The sequence below is a fragment of the Saccostrea cucullata genome, unplaced genomic scaffold, assembly GCF_032062105.1.
Source record: "Saccostrea cucullata isolate Sc308-1 unplaced genomic scaffold, CSIRO_AGI_Scuc_v1 ctg1320, whole genome shotgun sequence".
In the NCBI taxonomy this organism is placed as follows: domain Eukaryota; kingdom Metazoa; phylum Mollusca; class Bivalvia; order Ostreida; family Ostreidae; genus Saccostrea; species Saccostrea cuccullata.
This window is the reverse complement of record NW_026930614.1, coordinates 211,398-233,025: the sequence shown is the minus strand read 5'-3', so window position 1 is coordinate 233,025 and position 21,628 is coordinate 211,398. Positions and strand designations below refer to the sequence as shown.

Genomic DNA, 21,628 nt, shown 5'->3' with positions numbered 1-21,628 from the left:
AAATCTTTAAAATTTAAACAGAATTGTTTACTTAAGAAAAAGAAAAAAATATCGTGATATGAAATGTTAAAAAAATGAGTCGGGCCATTTCTAGGCAGTAGATCGGGAGAGAGGGCAACCAAATATTTTTATAACAAGTGCTATTATAAGGCTAGTACATGTTCCATCACATACTTAGAAATGCAATTTTTTTAATCTTTGACACTATTTTGAAAAACAAACAAAGGATTTTCGGGGGAAGGGGGGGGGGTTAGCACTCACTTTTTTTGCGATGATAGACATAGCATATGCAATGGACCTTTCATTGCAAACATTGTGCTCGCTTCTAAATTTCATAGAAACAACTCATCATATTTTATCAAGCTTCGTATGTTCAATGAGCGAGAGCTTACAACGTTGTCAACATAATGAGACATGATGCGTTTTTGTGTCCAAACATGACCCCATACAATGTGTGGGTCATTGCAAACATTCTAGCTATTTATGTGAGGTGCCTGAAGGAAATCATTTAAATGCCTATTTTTTCTATCTAACTTATAAACAAAATAGACATATGTACCAACTTTTCGAATGTAATACATGTAATTACAATTTATTTTTCATGCACTGCGTTTTGTTTAACATTTTCAAATTAAATGCTAAGCATCCTCCTTGCAGTGCCCCATTTGAAAATAACTTCTTTCGCCACAGAAAAAAGACCTACCGTAAACACATATGTTTAGGACATTTTTATCTTTTTTTCCCTGAGTTTTAAAGAAACCAACAAATTATCAAGACTTGTTCCATGAAAAATTAAATATAATCATGGTAATAAACGGATTTATCCACAGCAGATATATGCACATGCCAACCATGTGCTTAGCGGAATAATTTTAGCGAGGAATTTCGAGTTGTAAACAGAAAAGTTTTTCCCGATTTGCTGGAGTGAGGTTAAAATCGCGTTTTTTCATTAATCAGACGATGCGATGCAACAAATAAAAGTAGTAAGTAATATAACCTAATGATTATTACTTAGTAATTTCTTGTCTTGGTGTTATTATGGTCGCATTTATTCTAAAATCATTGTTATTCGAACTCTTTGTGACAGAGGAATGGCGGACGAAATAAACACATGGCCTCAGGAAGACACACATATGAAAAATCAAATTTTCAAGAATTATGGATAATGACAAGAAAAAAACGAAACAAATGGTTGTAGCCATATTATCAATGAATCAAACTAACTCCATTTTCAATGCATTTTTCATCTCATGAATGCTGTAGCTGCGCAGTTCTAACATGATTAATTTTCTTCTAATTAAGACAAAATAAACTTAATTGTTTACTAATTTTGGTCTCTAACAGTAGATAATTAGTGCATTAGCACTTTGGGTAACTTTGAGCTAGTTTAGTAGAGTATTTAGCGCATTCTTGGTATTTCTTAGTTTACACCAGACTAGATCCAATATGGCTTGTACATCCCCCTTAAATCATGTAAATTTTATCATGTATCGGTAAATGGATTTTTGAGAATGACTAGCTAGTGCTTGTCTTCACAATTCATTTTAAAGTACTTTAATGATTTCCAAGATGTAATTATTTAGAAATTCAAAATGTTGTGCACACACTATGTCATGACTATATATATATATATATAATCTCTCTTTTATGTCACTTACACCCCTTCGTAGAATTTGGATGTTTTTATGATGACCGGTAGTCTCATTCAACCAGACGCTCGGCTGTCTCCGTAAATCTCCGACCATCTCTGCTGGTCGGAGTTTACGGAGACAGCCGAGCGTCTGGTTGAACGAGACTAGATGACCGGTCAGTCACAGGCATTATCAACAGCTGAACACATGTGTAAATACGGTATATTACCTACCTTTATTTTTCTTTTTTACACAAATGCTGTCAAACAATTAAAACCAACTTAAACATGGCCACGCCCGTGTGCAGACAATAACAAATCATATACAAGAATGTGTTAGTTGCAATAAAAATATATTCCAATGCGCATTTAAACTAACAAGGCTTTGTGACATACGAAATCGAAAGTAGTATCACATGTATCATGAATAAAGTTATATTACACATAATACATCTAAAGAATACTTTACCGATGGTCTGTGCACGTTTCTATCCCATTCGGTGCACATATCCAATCGATTTCTGGCAAAATTCTAAATTTTGACCTATTTATATATAAATATAAAGTGGGTGCAATAATGTATGCAGATTATTTTGTTTCCTTTTATGCCCCCGTAAACGAAGTTTTGGAGTATTAGTTTTTATCGTGTCCTTCCATTTGTCTAGCTGTCTCTCTGTCTGTCTGTTTGTGTGCAAAAACTTTAACCTTGTCCATTTATATCTTTTGATTTAGTGGAGCTATGACTTTCATATTTCATATGTCTATTCCTTGTGACAAGACCTTTCTTTGGCTACCACCAAATTTGACCTTTGACCTTGACCTTGGAATTTGACCCACTTTTTCACAAAAATTCCAAAGTTTTTCTTAGGCCATATCTTTTGAACAATAGATACCAGGACGTTTTTACTTCATCTTTTTTGTGGAAAGACCTTTTATTAGATACAAACAACTTTGACCTTTTTACCTTGAACTTTGAGATTTCCGTAATTATGAAAAAACTGTAACCTTGGCCATATAACGTTTGAACGGTAAGGGCTAGTGCATTCATACTTTACATATGTAATCCTTGTGAGAAGCTAGACCCTTCATCAGATACCAATAACTTTGACCCTTTGACCTTGGAATTTGACCTACTTTTAAAAACAAATCTTGACCATAACTTAAGGGTTAGAGCTAGTGCTTTCATACTTAACATATTTTTTTATTCCTTGTGACAAGACCTTTAATTGCATATCAAGAACTCTGACCTTGGAGTTTGACCTACTTATTAAAATTTTTAACCTTGAGCATAACTTTTGAACGGTTAAGGCTAGGGCTTTAATACTCCACAAAGGTATTTTTTGTAGCAAGACCTTTAATTGGATACCATGCAATTACCTTGACCTTTTGACCTAAACCTTGGAGATTTCTGTACTTATGAAAAAACTTTAACCTTGACCATAACTTTTGAACGGTAAGGGCAAGTGCATTCATACTTCACGTATGTAATCCTTGTGAGAAGACCCTTCATTGGATACCAAAACGTTTTGACCCTTTGACCTTGACCTTGGAAAAAACCTTGGCCTCCTGTCATATTTCACAACTGTATTTCCACTTAGAATACCCTACTTTGGGTATCAATAAATTAAATAATTTGCAATTAATAAAAACTTTAATCTTCGCTATGTTGCTATACAGGTGCACCGGTGTTTCACAAACACATCTTGTTTTGTTCATTAATGTACATGTGGTGAGATTCATGTTTAAAATCTTATGTGTGAAAGAAGAAAGCACTTACTGTGGCCTTCAACTCGACATTTAGATAAATCGCCGTCGTATTGTCAATTAACAATTGCAATTTCCATTCTCATGTTGATACAATATATGCTGGTGAGCTTGAGATAAAAAGATACCACAGAGTCTGGCAGATCTACAGCTGTTTCATATTTTACCTGAAAAAAAAAACGTTAATGGTAATATAACAACCAAGCTCTATGATAAACGTGCTGACTTAACTTTTCTATTGTCAATTTCCCTTACTTATGCAGCATTTTTATACACCTTCATTACCTGCATATGGATTTTTTACATCTCTGTGTCAGTTGATTCGATACGCAAGAGCATGCTCTACGTACATGTATGAACAATTTCTAAAACGAGGTAAATTATTGACAAACAAGTTGATGAAACAAGAATATCAACAGTCTCGTTCAAAATCATCATTCCGTAAGTTCTGTGGTCAATGCCCTCACCTTGTCAGCAAATAAAAACTTATCACTGAGTCAAATGCTAACTGACGGTTTTCATACTACTAGTAATCGTTAGTCCATTATTTATGCACTGAATTGACGACGTATTTTCTCGTTATTTCCCGATCAAGACAAGGAGCACACAGCGGGTATGACCGGTCGGCAGGTGATGCTCACTCGTCCATGGCAACTGATCCCACCTCTGTTGTTTTGGAGGCCCGTATTTGCTCTGCTCCTGTTTTGTATCATTTTATGGACTTTGATATTGAATACTATTCGTTATCTCCATATTCTTCATGCAAAATTGAATCCATGTCTGTATAGAAGAAGCGTGAAGAACAGCGGAAAGTGCAACAAATTTTTTGTATGGGTACATGTGTACAGAGTGTTTCTGCAGAGTTTTCATGAACAAGGTCGGAGAGCAAAGTGGCTCGGGCTGGAACAGGATCATTCCAGTTGCCGCAACTCTTGAGATTGTTGTGGACAGCGCCAAATCAACCTGTGAATGAGATCCACCTGATGCCGGGTCCATGATATATTGTATTCCATCAAGATGTATATACTAGGCATATATGCTTAATGTTAGCAAACAATTACTAAGTGCATTGTTTATTAATGAAAAGCAAGATTGACTTCTTCATTAAAATAGTCAGAATGATTAATTGGGTAAATGGTTCTGGTAATATTTTTTCTTCAAGAGTTGATTGACTGTATTTTTATGCAGCTAAATTACTGTGAAATCACTAATTTTCCTGGGGGTATTATTTTCGTTCTTTCGTGGAATGAGGAGACCCACGAATTTGCAATTTTTCACACATATAACTATACTGAACAATTCTTTAACCACAAAATCAAATCCCCATGAACCTCAAGCCACAAAAAATGGTACCCCTCTAAGATATGTGATTTTACAGATGTGTATATCATTTGATTGATGGTATTAGTTCTCTCATGGAATATCGCCACAAGTCATACATGAAACATATGGAGATAACGAACTGTATTCAAGATCGAAAATCCATAAAACAATACAAAATAGGAGCAGAGCAAACACGGGCCTCCAAAACATCAGAGGTGGGATCAGGTGCCATGGAGGAGTGAGCATCCCCTGCCAACCGGTCATATACGCCGTGTGCTCCTTGTCATGATCGGGAAATAACGTGGAAATACGTCGTCAATTCAATGTATACCGGCAAATAATGGATTAACAATTAGAATGAAAAAAGTCAGTCAGCATTTGACTCAATGATAAATTGTATTTGTTGACAAGGTCATTGTATCGACCAAAGAACTTACGAAATGATGAATTTAAACGCTGAGACTGCTGATATTCTTGTTTCATCAACATGTATGTCAATAACTTACCTTGGTTTAGAAAATGTTCATACGTAGAGCATGAATCAAGTGAGATATATAAACACCGTATGCAGGTGATGAAGGTATGTTGCTGCATAAGTAAGGGAAGCTGACGATAGAAAAGTGAAAGTCCTCATGTATATCATAGAGCTTGGTTGTTAGATTACCATTAACGTCTTTTTCAAGTAAAATATCCAAGTATGAAGCAGATGTGTCAGAATCTGTTGTATCTTTTATCTCAAGCTCCCCATTATATATTGTATCGGCATAGGAATGGAAATTACCATTGTTAATTGACAATACGTCGTCGATATATCTTAATGTTGAGGTGAAGGCCACAGCATAAGATTTTTCACAAATTCTGCTACATATGAATGCAAAAAAAGGTCTGTCAATAACTGAGCGCAATTGGTACCCATGGGAATTCCAATAGATTGCAATCCAATCCTGACATCCGACAAGTTATCGTCTCTCATGCAGTTTCAGTTATTAGAATTTCTATGACCCGCAATTCCCTCCACAATACTTGGCATTCCATTTCCACTGGAGGAAACCACACTCTCCATTCTCGCTGCTATTATCTGCAGCCAAACCCTGGTACTTGCTACGCTTCCGCTAGTGGAATTCTTTTGTTCTCTCTCCATCGGCACTGTATATTATAGGCTCCCGCGGAATAACCTAGAAGATGGAGACCGTATAACAGTATCAAATCTCTGATTGGTAGCTGCTATTTGCGGTGGAAATTACTTATGACCATTACGATATGTTTGTAACTGTCAATTAAGTTCTAGCGATTCCAACTGTTCATCTAGAACTTCATCTACTCCACCAACAGGATTCTGCTCGCCAGCTTTTACAAAGTTGACAAACTTCGAGCTTCCTTTTCTTCTTTTATTGTTTCTCCTTTCTTCTTTTCCAGTAAATCTCAAAGAAGGTCTAGACCGAGTCTTGTCATTTTTTAATGTTTATCTTCCAGCTTTCAAAACAACTGAAATTGATGAAATATTCCGGTTTGGCTAATCTACATGAAACAATTGGAAATAAAGAACAGTATTTAAAAGTCTAATAAAACAATACAAAATCGAAGCAGTGCAAACACGGACCTCCAAAACATCAAAAGTGGGATTAGGTGCCATGACGGAGTGAACATCCCCTACCCGCTGTGTGCTCCTTGTCATGATCGGGAATTAACGGGAAAATTCGATGTCAATTCAGTGTATTAATAATCGATTAACAATCAGTATAAAAAAACTTCAGTCAGGAATTGACTCAATGATAAATTGTATTGGCTGACAAGGTCATTGTATCGACTATAGAACCTACAAAATTTTTACTTTAAATGAGACTGCTGATATTCTTGTTTCACCAACTTGTTTGTCAATAATTTACCTTGTTTTCGAAATTGTTCATACGTAGAGTATGCTCTTGCGAATCTGCTGAGATATATAAACTCGGTATGCAGGTGATAATGGTATATTGCTGCATAAGTAAGGGAAGTTGTCGATTGAAAAGTTTATCATAGAGCTTGGTTGTTAGACTACAACTAATGTCTTTTTCGAGTAAAATATCAAAATATGAAATAGCTAGATCTGTCAAACTCTGTGTTTAACTTATCTTTTATCTCAATTTCACCAGGATATATCGCTTTGATATAAGAATGAAAATTTCCCATTGTTAATTGACAATACGTCGTCGATATATCTTAATGTCGAGTTGAAGGCCACAGCAAGTACTTTCTACTTTTCACCTACAGAATTTTGGACAAATTCTGCTTCATATGAATAAAAAATAGGTCTGCAGTAGTACAATACTGCGGTCTGAGTCATCCCAAGCACCTCAGCTTTCTGTTAATTTTGTTGTTATACCTAGTTCTTGGCTGTCTTTTGTTACACTTCCCTAGATACTGTGCCTCAGGCGTGATACTGCTTCTCTTGCATTGTTTTCTTCTGGTCACTTTCTGCTAGTCTTAATGTTCACTTAAATTGCCTCTCGTACCTTGAAACCTTTGAATCCATGCCTCGCAACATCAGGAACTGCCTGACCTTGATGACTTAAATTCCAGTATGATTGATGCCAAAGTTAATTGTAGCTTGCAATCGCCTTCCTTGCTGTAAAACTGTCATGTTATAAATATTGAATTTACCGGATGACAGTAAATACAAAATGTACAAGTGACTAGTATATTTTTTTTATTTACTGCCACCCAGTAAATCAACATTTACAATATGACATATCCGGCACAATTGAAGCTTCTAGGAACTGCCAGCTCTCTTTTAAGGTAACCACTGATCATTTGTTACATATATTGATCGTTATCCAAGACACGTCGTAAACAAGTAAAGTCCTAGACCTCGTGCACGTACTGGTATATCTACTTCTTGCTTTTCCCTGACAAGGCAATTTGAAATTGTCCTTACGGTGTTCACCTAGTTATCCAATTGTGTACTGGTACTGGTATTTATTTCACTCACATTCTGTATAGTTGAGAGCGTCATCAAAAAAATCTCAAGCATTTGACCGGTTTTTCTGTGACTGTTGAAACTCTTCTAGCTCCTACTTTGAACTTTCTACTCACTTTTCTCTTCTTCAACACAAAGCTGTTATACTTCTTTGGTTCGGTATTCAAACGGGCGCAACTGATGGTATCCTAAATCCCCCTACAATCATGGTCTCTGTGTTTACTTCTATATCGTCCATGAACGCTCTGACATGCAGGAGTTGTCTCACACCTACCTTCATCCATATGATATGATTGTACTTTATTAGACTAGTTTCTAAAGCAAGGATCCATGATTATAATAAGCATTGCCATATCCAACAATAATTATGACTGTCAGCTCTTCCCTCATCTCATTTGCCTTACAATTTATATTTCACCTGTATGCTATAGGCATTCTTAAATCTTAAAAGTCTGATCCTCCTCCTCTATGCACAACAAAATCTTGTAACGGTATATTCTTGTCTTGTAGAATAAAGCATAACCATAATCATTTAGTTTGCCAAAAAAGTTAGGAAAAGGACACTTAACAATTCAAATTTCTAAAATGATTTTGAGTTTTAGAATGTTAATATATCAGTTCAAATATCTAAATTTCAAAAACTCAAACTGATTTGGTATATTGGAATTTAATATTGTTAAGTGTTACTCGGACCATAATGCTTTTATTTAGGTTTACTGCCTATGTGTGTAAATCGAACGTACCATGAAACACTTTACGTACGACGAAAGAAAATAATCTCCCGGAAGTCGTATTATTTTGCGGGAAATTCGGAAGTTATCTCAATGTCTCAATCATCAATTGCAGCCTTTCATTCCTGTATACCTACAAATGTTAATATATACAGAAACGTAGCATTAGAGGTAAGGTCTTTTTAATTAAACTAATCAACTGAAAATATGTTTACAGTTTTATTTACAACAGAGATACTCTGTTATCTATGGATGACAATCAGCTAACAACACAGGTCTGGTACAATCACTAAATTTAGCTACATGTACGTTGCTTGATTTACCTACTTAGCTTTATTTACCTACCTGATGTAGCTTTATTTAGCTACCAAATCAATTTATTTCTATAAAAGGCATTTTTCTCAGGATGTGCAGAAAATATCATTTTGATGCTGTGGTCCTTTTCAACTTTGAACTCATCTGAAAACAATTCATGAAAAAATCACTCTTGAAGAAATGTTCTGCGCAATTGCAATCAAAATTCTGAAAGTTTTTGGGCTATGTATGACAGTTAAAACAGTTACTCCTTGAAAGAAATGACATAAGAGTTGAGTTCTTGTTAACATGATAATAGGTTGGTAATTATTCAGCACAATGTGAAGTAATCATACTCAGCCATGCCTCACCACACACAATAGAGGGGACAGTTACCCCAATCTAATTAAAATTAGATGTTACGTCCGCTCGCATACTCGCTACATTAACATCTAACAACATCCCATAGAGGGTCATGTCAGAGGTCAAATTTGGAACAATTCTAGACTTATTCGCTTGGATTATGTCAACAAATATACGATGATTTTGCAGGTGATGATTTGATTGGTTGATAGAATTTGACCTCTGACGTGACCCTCTAAGGGATGTTGTTAGATGCTAGTGTAAGGAGTATGCGAGAGTATCTAACATCTAATTTCAATTAGATTGCAGTTACCCAAACAATGGAATTACGTGTTTTGCTCTAAATTGTCCAAGCGCAGCAATGTATAAACTATCTCTGCTTTGGATTGTTTTTTATAAACTCCTTAGTATAAATATTAATCAGGTCCAGCACAATACTCTGACAAAGGTATATAAACTTGATAATGCTACATAGCTTTATCAAGGTATTACAAATACCTTGATCAAGGTATTTTATAGAATGAAAATACAAAAAAATTTCTGAAAAAATTAAATTTAAAAGTTGAATTATGAAGTGTGGTCAGTGTGTCCACTAGTGCAAGAAAAGTACTCGGGTATCAAAAAGACAGCATAAAAGAATGTCTCCTCACACGACATTCTTTTATACTGATTTCTTTGTGTTTGAGTACTTTACATGCATTAGTGAATTTACTGACAACAATTCAGAGCTCGACTTTCAGTATCAATTTTTTTTTTTAGAATTTTTTTTTGTATTTTCATAACATAAAATTCCTTGATCAAGGTATTTGTAATACCTTGATAAAGCTAAAGCTAGCTTTATCAAGCTATATACCTTTATCAGGGTATTGTGTTGGACCTGCTAATAGTCATTTACTTGCAATTTTTTAACTCTTTTTTATAAGAAGAAAAATTTTGAAAAGTTGCAATAAAATAGCTAAATAAAGCTACCTGAGGTGGGTAAATAAAGCTACATGGGTAATTCTACCTACACAGCTAAATCTAGTGATTGTACTGGACCTGCAACATGAGGAGAGTCCTTCAGGCATCACTATTATTCTTGAATAGGCCAATTAACGGAAAGTTGTTTGTGCATTACAATATATGATCTTTTTACTCAATTACATTGTCAATACTTTTTTTTGACAATTTCAGGCCATTGTTCGGATACCAAATAAAGTAAAAAGCTTCTCAATAACACCAATCAATGACTCTGAAGCAGGTGGGTGGATCTTACTTCTGGGGTCAGTCACTGGACAAATTTATAGAACAAATCTTTCAGAGTTCAAGACACAGTATGAAAAAGCACAGGCCAAGTAAGTCAAGACTTTTGAATAATTTTTAAAAAGCCCTATGTGTTTCTATATTTCTTTCTTTTTTTTTTTTTTTTAGAAAAGGGCTCAACATTAGGAGAGTGAAATTCATTTCAGATACAAATATAATATTTTTGATATTGTCTTTCATTAATAAAACTTAAACGAAATCAATGTAAAGCTATGATGAAGTAAAAGAAATGATATGAAAAATACATACATATAAAATGAATACATCTTCTGATGATATCAGCACTTTGACTTAATCCACTGTTTTTCAGTTTCCAGACTTCTTTAGAGAACCAGCAAATCTTTACTGACCTGCTAGATTCCTCCTCTCCAGTTTGTGAAGCTACTGAGGGACCCACTGCTGTCACCCCTGATACTTTTGTTTATACTCTAACATCATCTCACATCATTCTATCCCTGAGGTGTCCAGTTCTAGATGTCTGTCAGTCTATGGGATTCATCTTCACAGTCACCAAGGATGATAACTGTGTAAAAGTGCACTCATACCCGAGTGAACTAAGTCATAGCTTGGCTGAGCCTCTCACTGAAAACGTACTGGAATTTCCAGTCCACATGAAGAACTCCAGCTGTAAGCTGTTTATTTTGACATGTGATTTGATTAATGGTTCAGATAGAAGGAAAAGTAGTTCTACTCTATATATATCATGTGAACTTTTTAAAAGTATTTGTGGTGAGGTAGTACCACTGTGCAATTCCCCAATTTTACTCCTTACATTAGCAGAAGGATCAGTGTATTACAGTCCCATGAAGAGTAACATTTTATCCTCACAGCTCTCGCCTTTCTTACTCTTATACCCAACCAGTAAACCTGTAGTAAGAATTCAATCAGGTAACTTGACTTTCAGAGAAAAGAACACACCAGATTCTGATGCTCGTGTAGACCAAAAGGTGATCAACTGTCTTGTTATGTGCTCCTCAAATGGGGATTGTGCTGTTCTGACACACAGTGAAAAATTTGGAGCAGCCTTTGCTCCCTTTACTGTTCCTAGTTCAGTTGTAGATTTTAGGATTACTGGATGTAAGATGTACATCAGCAGTGGCGAAGATCTCTTTGTAACTGATGTTATGTTCTCTGATGATAATGACAAGTGTGAAGTGGAAGTCCAAAATTTGTTGAGCTTGAAATTTGCTTGTGCAAAGGAGATTCATTGTGTACCTGATTTCACTGCTGTCGAAGGTACATGTGCATATACAGTGTATCTTATCAAGAAATTCATCCTGAAGTTTTCACATTTTGCATCTTTGGGGGATTGAGCACTAAACTGTAAATTCTTCATGAAATTTCTTACTTATGTAAATATAAATTTTAGATAAAATTTTAATTTTAAAACATTTTATAATTTTCATAATCATATGCTAGCTCCTCAACTTTTAATAATCATGATGGTAATTGATTGTTTTAAACAAAGCTTAAATAAGGATTTCAAATTTTAGTTATCAACATGATCAAGGTGAATGTCAGATTGAGAGAAGTGATAGAACAAATACAACACAAATTGATCTTGTATCATTCTCATCTCTTGTTCAAGCTAGTATATGCATTTGTAAATGAATTCTAAAAGGTAAAACACCTGATACACTGTCATGCATGTTTTTAAAGTGTAAAGTTATTTGCATTTTTAATGTTTTATTAATTTTTTTCTGCAGAGATTGCTACTCACATATTATGCAGAACAAAATTAGGAAGAGTGTCTGTGATAGATGTCAACTCACGATTAAAACAAACCACCGTCAATAGAGCAACAAAACAGGGTCAGCATATCAAGGAACTCCTCACTGCTATTGAGAACTGTCACCTCCAAACCCAGGGGCTAATCACCAAAGAAGAAAGACAGCAGGAGTTCATCTCACAATTAAACTTAGCCTCACATCTTGTAAGGGACAAAGCTTTATTAAAGTGTGAGTGTGTGGTACTGCAGCAAGTGAGGGGTACCGATTTCTTTTTATCTTGTAAAGTGACCAATCAGAGTGGCTTAAAGTTGTCATGTGACTGGAGTTTGCTTGTGAATGTTCATCAGTCTAATCCAAATCAAACAACATCTGCAAATGAACGCGTAGACAGAGGTGTTAGAAACAGTGATAGTGTTCTCATTCAAGTTAATCTGCCATCTCAAAACACAAACAATCATTACAATGTTACTGTAACTCTTTGTCTTCATTTTCCAAATGACCTTGAAAATTTACCAGAAGAGAAAAGTAGCTCACTGTTATCCATCTTAATTCATCAAGAAATACTTGACATCTTCAATTTTCTTAATGATGAAAAATGTCTTTATCAGAAAACTTGCCAGACAAGGTTAACGTTGCATGCTTCAATTTGGGAGATGGCATTAAGTCGCCCTGCAGCAAGTACAATGCAAACCAAATGTCCAGCGAAGATGGAGGAAGACCAGTTGTCTGAAGTTCATCTACTTATACCTGACTCTCTACTGAAAATTCCTGAAATCTCAGCTCATGGCCAAGGTATTTCTACTCTGATTAAAAGTCACCCAGAACCTTTAATAACACTTGACATGAAAAAAGTGAGACAAAACTTAATGTTTATTTTGAGAAGACAGTAAATCAAACAATCAAAAATTAAAACAGTTAACAAAAGATTGTTTTATCTTTTCAAGGTATGGATGCTGTTTTGAGGTTTTTAACACAACCTTGTCAACACCAAGTAGATGTTTTGAACCAGGAAGTGAGATTAGTGGACCCCTCAGGAGAGCTGGTGAGGCTATCTGTGGAGATTCTGGACACTGGGGTAGACAGGCCGTCACTTAAAATCAGCATCTCTACAAGACGGATCACTTTAGCGGCAGCAGTCAGGGAAGCTGTCTCCAGACGTTTACAGGTATGTATGTGAGGGAGTGTGTGTGTGTTTATATAGGTGATAAGTAATGTTTGTATAAAACAAGTTTTAAATCAAATGCAGTCAAACATGCTTATAAAAAAGCATCAAAGATGGACAATTTTGCTTTGCTATAAGTGTAATATAGTTTTAATGGGAATAAAAAAAAACTTTGCTTTAGGTGTCAATTCATTTTAATCATGTTTGCTATAAACCTGTTTTACTGTAAGAACTGGCAAGAAAACATGATGCAGGCATCCTCTGTTCAAAGACATTAATACACCTGGCTGCATTTTAAAAGTTTCAAGCAAAATGTGAAGAAGGAGCTTTTCAATGAGCTTGCTTTACAATTTTCCCAATTTTAAGCTACAGAAAATATTTTTGTTTTGTTCCATACCTAATCATACTAATGTAAGCATGAAATACATGTACACTTATATATTAAATACTGGCAATTGCACTGAAAAATGTCTTTTTCTTTAAATTCAAGGATGCAGAAAAGAAGAATGGAAACTCTAAAGAATGCTTACTGAAGGTTGTATAATATATAATAATAACTTTTTCCTCAACCCCCCTCCCCCTCCTTAAGAACCTTGAATCTTAACAGCTAAGTCACAAGCTAGTTGCACACATTTAGGAATGATCAGGAGAGGGAAGTATAACACTTCCCAGCTGTCTTGGTTCAGCTTATATAAGCATAATTATATAATTGCCCATTGTGCACCTCCTATTTTACCTCAATTTTTATTCAACACGTAAGGTTAAGTTTTTTGGTGCAGTTTTCAAAATGTCCTATATTGATTAGACATGCATGGAAGATGTTTTTGTGTTTCATTGTACCAGTCAACGTTTCAGATGCTGCAATTTCAGCAAAGGAATGACCAGGTTAATGTTTTTGGTGCAGGTTAACATTTTTGGTGCAGTTTTTGGTGCAGGTTTCATTTCTCTATGAGCACATTACCGTAAAACAATATAAAGCAACACATCGACATTTTGGGAGGCAGGTTAAAGTTTTTGGTGCAGGTTTCATTTAGTGAGCTGATAATGACCATTGCTCACAGTACCTCTAGTTTTGTTTTGTTTCATTTTCCTTGATCAGGTTAAAGTTTTTGGTGCAGGTTTCATTTCCAATTTAAGCATATAATGAAATACATGTACATTTATATATTAAATACTGGCAATTGCACTTTTCCGAAAAATGTTTTTGGTGCAGGTTTCATTTCCAATTCAAGGATATAATGACCAAATTTGATGGAAGGTAATGGAAACTCTAAAGAATGCTTACTGAAGGTTTTTCCGTATAATATATAAAACTTTTTGGTGCAGGTTTCCCCCCCCTAAACTTGCCTCCTTAAGAACCTTGCTTCGGATGCTGAATCTGACCTACATTTTCCAGATTGAGCCACCAGCTAGTTGCACGCATTATGGCATGGATGGTACATCTAAGGGTGCAAGTATAACACTTACATTTTCCGGCTGTGAAAAGGTTAGTTTTTATAAGCATAATTATGTAATTGGAAGAAGACATCCATTGATTTGAGAATCCCCTTTTTTTTAACCCTGAGAAGTTCAGAGGAATTATGATTTAAATAAAGATTTTGCAGTCAAGGACCGAACTGTTCAGTTTCCTTTGAAAAAAAATTATTCAGTACAAGGGCAATAGTATTTTATATTATACTTTCATGTAAATTACTTGAATCTGATTTGTCGAGAAACATTCGATAAAAAACACTATTACCCGCTGAATAATGAAGCCACGCCCTCCTGCTTAGCAACAGTCAACATTGCTTGATGACGGGTGATATTCCAAAAAATAGCGACTGCGCAGAATTTATGCGTGCACGGTTCACTGTAATATGTATTTGTATAAAAAATTCAGTATAATATATTAAATATTGCATGTAGTTGAGAACATAGTGCAACATTGAAAATTTTCACCCCATATATGAGGAAAAGCAAAAACCATTGTCAACCTCAGCTGCACCTCGGTTGACAATGGTTTTATTAGGATTGAAAAACTTGTCAGTGTCTTATCATTTACATCGAAGTACATGCAATATTTATATAATAATGCCTATTTTTTATATTCATTTCATAGTCACTTACACAGTTTTTGAGGCCTGGCATACATAACTGATTTTTCATTTCAGGGTACTTTGCCATCCCATGAAATTCCTAGTGCCTCTTTTTCTTCCATGACAAAGAAGGGTGTTATTGAAATGTACAGACAGTTACGATGTGTATCTAATAATTAAAACAGAGAAAAATTTCACAGTGTTCCAAGTAAATCAGAAGAAAAATGGAGCTAGCTGCTTGCTTGTAAGGCATGATTTTCCTGTTTGATAAACAGCATATCTTTTTAATAATATAATGTGATTTTTATTTGGGGGGGGGGGGGGGGCTTTCCAAGAAAATATCTAAGGACACTTGTCAAAGCACTATTATTCTAGAGAAGGTTTTCAAAGATTTTATGCCTCACCATGAATATGGCCGGGGCATATGGCATTTGTCATGTTCAAAAGAACCTGTTATATCTATTTTATCAAATTTCATATGATACATCATATTAAAGCTATTCAAGTGCATCAACATTTTTGGCCTTGGCCTTTCTTTTGGCCATGATCTTACTCTACTAAAATTTGTGTTTAGCTACATGTAGGTTTCAAGGAAACTACCAAAATTCATATTTCATAAAGCTTCATATGCTGATACTTGTTAATGAAAGCTATTCATCAACTTGTCTTGACCCTGACCCCCTGATCTTAAAATGGTATTAATGTCAGTTTTAAAGAATATCACCCTAATATACTGATACATACTGAAAGAGCTATTCAACTGCATCAAATTTTTTTTTACCTTGACCTTAATTCTTGGTATTTGGCATGAAACAAATTCAAGTACATGTATTTCTTTTATTGGACTTCATCATATGCTGATATATATGTATATATTTAGAAGAAATTTTCAACTTCATCAACATTAACCTTTCCTTTAACCTTGACTTTTCTTTTCCCAGATTTTTATTTTTGACTCAAAGAAATATTCCTGATATTTCCTATTCAAACTTGTGCACAGATGCATTATATTCACAGATGTATTTGGTGATAATTCATCAACATTGTCTATTGTTCTTTATAATTACCTTTGCAGATAAAAGAATAAAGAAATCAAAAGGAAAATGTTTTATTTGAATGAATTGAGTAATGGTTCATATTTTGTACAACATTGTTAAGGCTATAACATCAATTTGTTTTCCATTTTGAAAACATGATACGCAATAAAAGTTAGATCTAAAATGTACATGCACATATTAACAATGTAATATAGAATTGCACTATTCTTGAATATCCATCCCTGGCTGTATACTATACTTGTACATAGTGTGTCACCTACACTGGGGGGAACATATGTAAAGATGGGAAAAGATTTAAAAATGATAATCCTGACTGGATTTGAATAATTGACATCAATGTTTAAAGTGAACATTCAATATGCAACATTACAATATACAATATTTCTGCAAATTTTTTAGATTATAATAAATACAGATCAGGTATGAGATTATGTGTTTGTGATTAGGTACATGCCTTTGAAGATGAAATGAACAAATGGATTAGACTATATTCATTTGAACAGGTGATTAATACAACCTTTAAATGCATCTACTTCATCTTGGATGCTAAGAAAAATGAAATATGAAAGCACATGGAGGAATTGAGAAAAAATACAAATATACACAATTTTCTTAAGAATGCAGGGGTAGTATTTGTAATAAAATTACAGAATTTTAAAGTATTTGGATGTACATTGTATTTCTTTAATAGAAAATCTTTTCAAATATTACACAATACATTACTTTCCAGTAAACAATGAAATAATTGACAGGCTTACATGCAGGAAGAGGCTTTTCTATACCTTACTCCCAAGTTTCTATCGAGATAAAAAAAAAATTGCTCAAATGATTAAGTCATATCTTTAAAACAAAGTTTATTTAACACGAATTAAAACTAATACTAGTAGTTCAATCTCTCATGGTAACAGATCAATTAAAATATCTGTACAAAACATGGACTGGGGGCACAGAATTCACAATGGTCACTGTGTCTGCACATGACCAATTCAATAATGTATCAAATTGTAGGAATTATTACCTTGTGCTAACTTCTGTGTCAGATCTATAAACATTAAGTGATTCAAGTTAACCAATGTATATGACACAAACAATTTTTTAATAAAAACTGATATATCAGAATCAGCTCTGGTTATCCCAAGTATTTATCAACTTTATAGAAATAGTAAATCAATTTATAAAAGACAATGCACTTTATAAAAACCGGGGTTTACAAAAACAAAATTGCACAAAATTATCCAGATAATGAATGTGCTTTACAGTATTACCTGTAAAAGATGATGTGTGGATATAGAAATATGAGCTCTTGGTGAAAAGAAGAAAAATCTTAAAGTTTGAAATAATATGTTGTGTCTAAAATACTAGCAGTTTTGTGGATAAGTTAAAATTTGCATTAAAAAAACTTATCTAGTGTGTTACAATTATTAATAGTGTATTGTCTTTTTACCACTGGTATTGCCAATGTACCATTGTATTCTTAAGCTTTAATAAAAAATTAATAAAATATTTAAAAAAAAATAGTAAATGAAATCAAAAGTACCAGTACATGAAACAAAAAGTTCCCAATCCTTGAAATTAAAAAAAAAATTATGAAAAAGAACAATATTCAGCAGTATTACCAACAGAGAAATCAAGAATTTTTGTTTATCATTTCTACACCAGGGTCCAAATTTGAGTAAATATATACTTGAACTTCTGAATCAGAGTGTAAGAAACAGTTTCCATTCATATAATTCTGAATTTATAAAAACAAAACATGTACTGGTTTTTAGAATTGCTTTTATAAACACACATTTCAAATAATAAATAAGGAATGTTATGAAGTAATGTAATGAAGTAAAATCTTCACAGAAATAAACAAATCAAAGAATAAAAAAAAAATTTCTTTTTTTATGACATTAAAACTCTTGTACATGCATGTACAATCTGTCTGTTACACAAAATAACTTTAAAATTGCAATGAAACAAAAAGAATAAAATAAAAGAACATTGCTCATGATGTACATGTAATACATGTGTATCTTATCTCACTCACTCTATAAACGTATATCAAAACAATGAAAAAATGGCAAGCTCTGAAGGTGAAAATAAAGGACTAGTATGGTTATATTTTCAATCTATAACTAATTTTGTAAGGCAGATTATAAAAAGCTTTTAAAAATACACAGGCATTGCATGGGTATGAAATACTGTGGTTAAAACCAATCAGATAAAGTTTTACATGAAAGCGAAAAAAAAGATTTTATTAATATTAACAATACTCTTAGTATATAATGATGATAAAATTTTCAAGGGATCCTTTTTGTGTCTACTTTTTAAGAGTATTATCAACAAATAAATTAGGTTTAATGATTGCTTCAGATCTAAATAATTTCGAATTTCACAGAACAGAATGTAGTAAATCTGCATCTTTTCTTATTTTATCAGAAAAACTAAAAATATGTTGATGAATCCTATTTCAGGTATAGAAATTAAAAAAAAAAAATTCAATCTACTTTAACTGTAACAAAGTTTTTGTTCATTTACATAATTGAACAAACACATTTTCACATTTTAATAAATATGTTTTGTAACAATATGCCACATTATGTGAAATGTTTGGAGTAAATCTTTACACAACATAAGATTTTACCAATGGATGCGAGTTTTGAAGTATGCCTCTACAATATAAATTATGCACCAATATACAAATAACACTAAAAAAATGAGTGAACCATAATCCTGGATAAAAGGAGATTTACAAAGCACCTGTCACTGCAAGTATAATTAGTAAAATCATAATAAATCCCCCTCCTACAGCGATGTAGCTGATTATAACTGCCCGTTTGGCCCTCTTCTGGGCTAAGCCATACAGACCTTTCCCATTATACATCTTAGCTTTCCAAGCCTCCCTATTGGCGAAAACCCCAATACAAAGACAGAAAAATACACTGACGTATGACATGATCAAAATCTGGTTGAAGGTTTTCCAGGGTGGGGGTGTCAGATCATCTTCTGGGACTTTTTTCACGAGGTGGGGTACTGTCACAGTGGTTTCTCTGTATGGGTTTTCAGTGGTGTTGTGGTATGCAGGGTCTATTGCGTAACTTGTAACATTTTTTCCATTGCTTTTAGGGGCCTGGTTTTCTATCAGGAGAGATAACTCTACCTGTTCTGCCTCATCGTGATTGGGTTTTGTTTCCGCAGGTGATTCTTGATTTAGTTGTAGAGGTTCTCTCTCCAAAACCATCGAGTCATTCCTGGCTGTGCAGGCCATTGTCTCCTCAAAGACTTAGACTCAACTTGGAGATATATCTGAAACAGTAATTTATAATATGAAAATAATTTGACAATACATGTAGTTGTTTAACATGTTTAAAACAAAACGTTAGAGCTTAAGAACAATACACATCAATCATAAAAAAATATTGGATTCGTTGTATACAAATTATTTTAATTCAATGTCCGTTCCAAATTTCCTACTTTCCCTTTTTGACTAATTTATGCACATTCATGTGACAGTCATTGACTCATAGGCAACTATATGCATCTTTGGTATAAACTATAATCTCTAATTTCAAAATATTAAAACACAAAGTTTATACAATTTAAATACATGGTTATCCATAAGTAACACCCACAGGGATTTTTGATGTTATTACACATAGCCTGTACCTTGAACTAGGCCAGATTAATTTGTCATGATTTTTTAACTGCGAAAATGTTGGAATAATGTCTTTTTAACATATCAATACTGACCTCCAATCTATACATTTAAAATCTACATAAAAGCAACCAAATATTACCACTCAATCCACTTTTCCCTCAAATTTATCCTTTTGCGTGAACGCGCAGATTATAATCGGTTGTTTACTTTCTTGTAATTTATATTGCCCTAAAGCCTCAAAATAGAAACAGGAAGTGCTTACAAAAGTGATATAAACATGAAGTAGAAATGCTTGAAATACTAATTTCCGGAATATCAAACAAATGATGTTCACACATATCATAGCAAATTAAAGACATGTAGCTAATTACAGACAGTTATTTTTAATACTAAATTTTAAGAAAAAAAAAATACTAATCATTTAAGAGGGGGGGGGGCAATAAAATGGACAGGCTTTTTATTAATCCGAGATTCCTATGACTCTAACCCCTGCTGTTTATATGTTATGACATGTGCAGGGAACAGTCAGAGGAATCTCCTATTAGCCATTTATTATTTTTTATTTTGTTTACTTTGTTTTACTTTGTTTATAAATCTTATTTCATTAAACATTTCATAAAGTATATAATTATAGCCAGTTCTGACGTTGATATATATCATATGGGCCCTAAACGTACTTTTACAGCTGAAAAAATTATGAAAGTTATGAGTATAGCGAAGGTATGTCAACTAAATTGTCTTGTAAGAAAAGAAAAGACTGCAAAAATATAAGTGCCGGAAAATATAGGTTGTACCTTCCGTGTATGTCAAGGTCAAGCGACTTTATTTTTAGCTCAATTCAACTGGAGCATTCAAATGCGAGGAAATACGTTCTAACAACTTTTTTAAAAAGATTGAATCAAAATTCTTGGTCAACCTACGTTCATTCTTAGGTACTTGAGAAGATGGTAACCATGGTAACTTCAAACTTTTCTGCGCATGCGTAAAATAGGGAGGAAGAAATAAAGCAATGTGCACATTTGTAGCCTGTTTTATCACATGGCATATTGACCCGGTTAATGCTCCGAAACAAAAGTAAGCCGGTTCAAAACTCAATACTCTTTAATCTTATATCACCACACACTAAATTATCTCCCTTTTATCAATGAATTGGCTGATATTGGAGCTTTTGCTTTAAAAAAGTGTCTCTGAACGCAAGAGGACAACGATTTAGTGAATATATTTCATTTTAATATTTACTAGATCCATTCAATGTACAATCTGTGAATTTGGAGCATAGGGCCTCGTTACACACAAAACTGAAAGGTAGCTTTAAAATTAAAAAAAAAAAATGTTGGTCGTGCAAATATAAACAAACATGTTGTAAAAGTCACTTATTATCTCAGCCTGTATATTGACACTGAGAATACGGCAAATGTTTCACCATCAAGAACATTTCTACCTCCGTGTTTTTCGCCATATTGCTTTTCATTTGGCCGCTCAAAATTTTTTGGGCGATCCCGGCTCCTTTCTGACCGCCCGGCGGCTTAAAAATATTTGAAACAAGTGACTTGCCCGCTTCCGGAATATTAACCGGCTTGACCCGGGTTATGAAACA

General features: G+C 33.9%; 2 protein-coding genes across 2 annotated transcripts; one reads left to right on the top strand and one right to left on the bottom strand.

The window, feature by feature from the left end:
* Positions 1 to 8,494: 8,494 nt before the first annotated feature.
* On the top strand, positions 8,495 to 15,583 carry LOC134229268 (uncharacterized). Its single transcript, XM_062710981.1, has 7 exons — positions 8,495 to 8,575; positions 10,235 to 10,395; positions 10,674 to 11,599; positions 12,070 to 12,885; positions 13,038 to 13,258; positions 13,746 to 13,790; positions 15,406 to 15,583. The coding sequence occupies exons 1-7, from the start codon at positions 8,498 to 8,500 to the stop codon at positions 15,508 to 15,510; spliced, it is 2,352 nt and encodes a 783-aa protein (XP_062566965.1). The 5' UTR covers positions 8,495 to 8,497; the 3' UTR covers positions 15,511 to 15,583.
* Positions 15,584 to 19,037: 3,454 nt separating this feature from the next.
* Positions 19,038 to 19,678, bottom strand: LOC134229256 (uncharacterized). Its single transcript, XM_062710968.1, has one exon. It carries the CDS (start codon positions 19,639 to 19,641, stop codon positions 19,123 to 19,125), a length of 519 nt encoding a protein of 172 aa, XP_062566952.1. The 5' UTR covers positions 19,642 to 19,678; the 3' UTR covers positions 19,038 to 19,122.
* Positions 19,679 to 21,628: the final 1,950 nt, after the last annotated feature.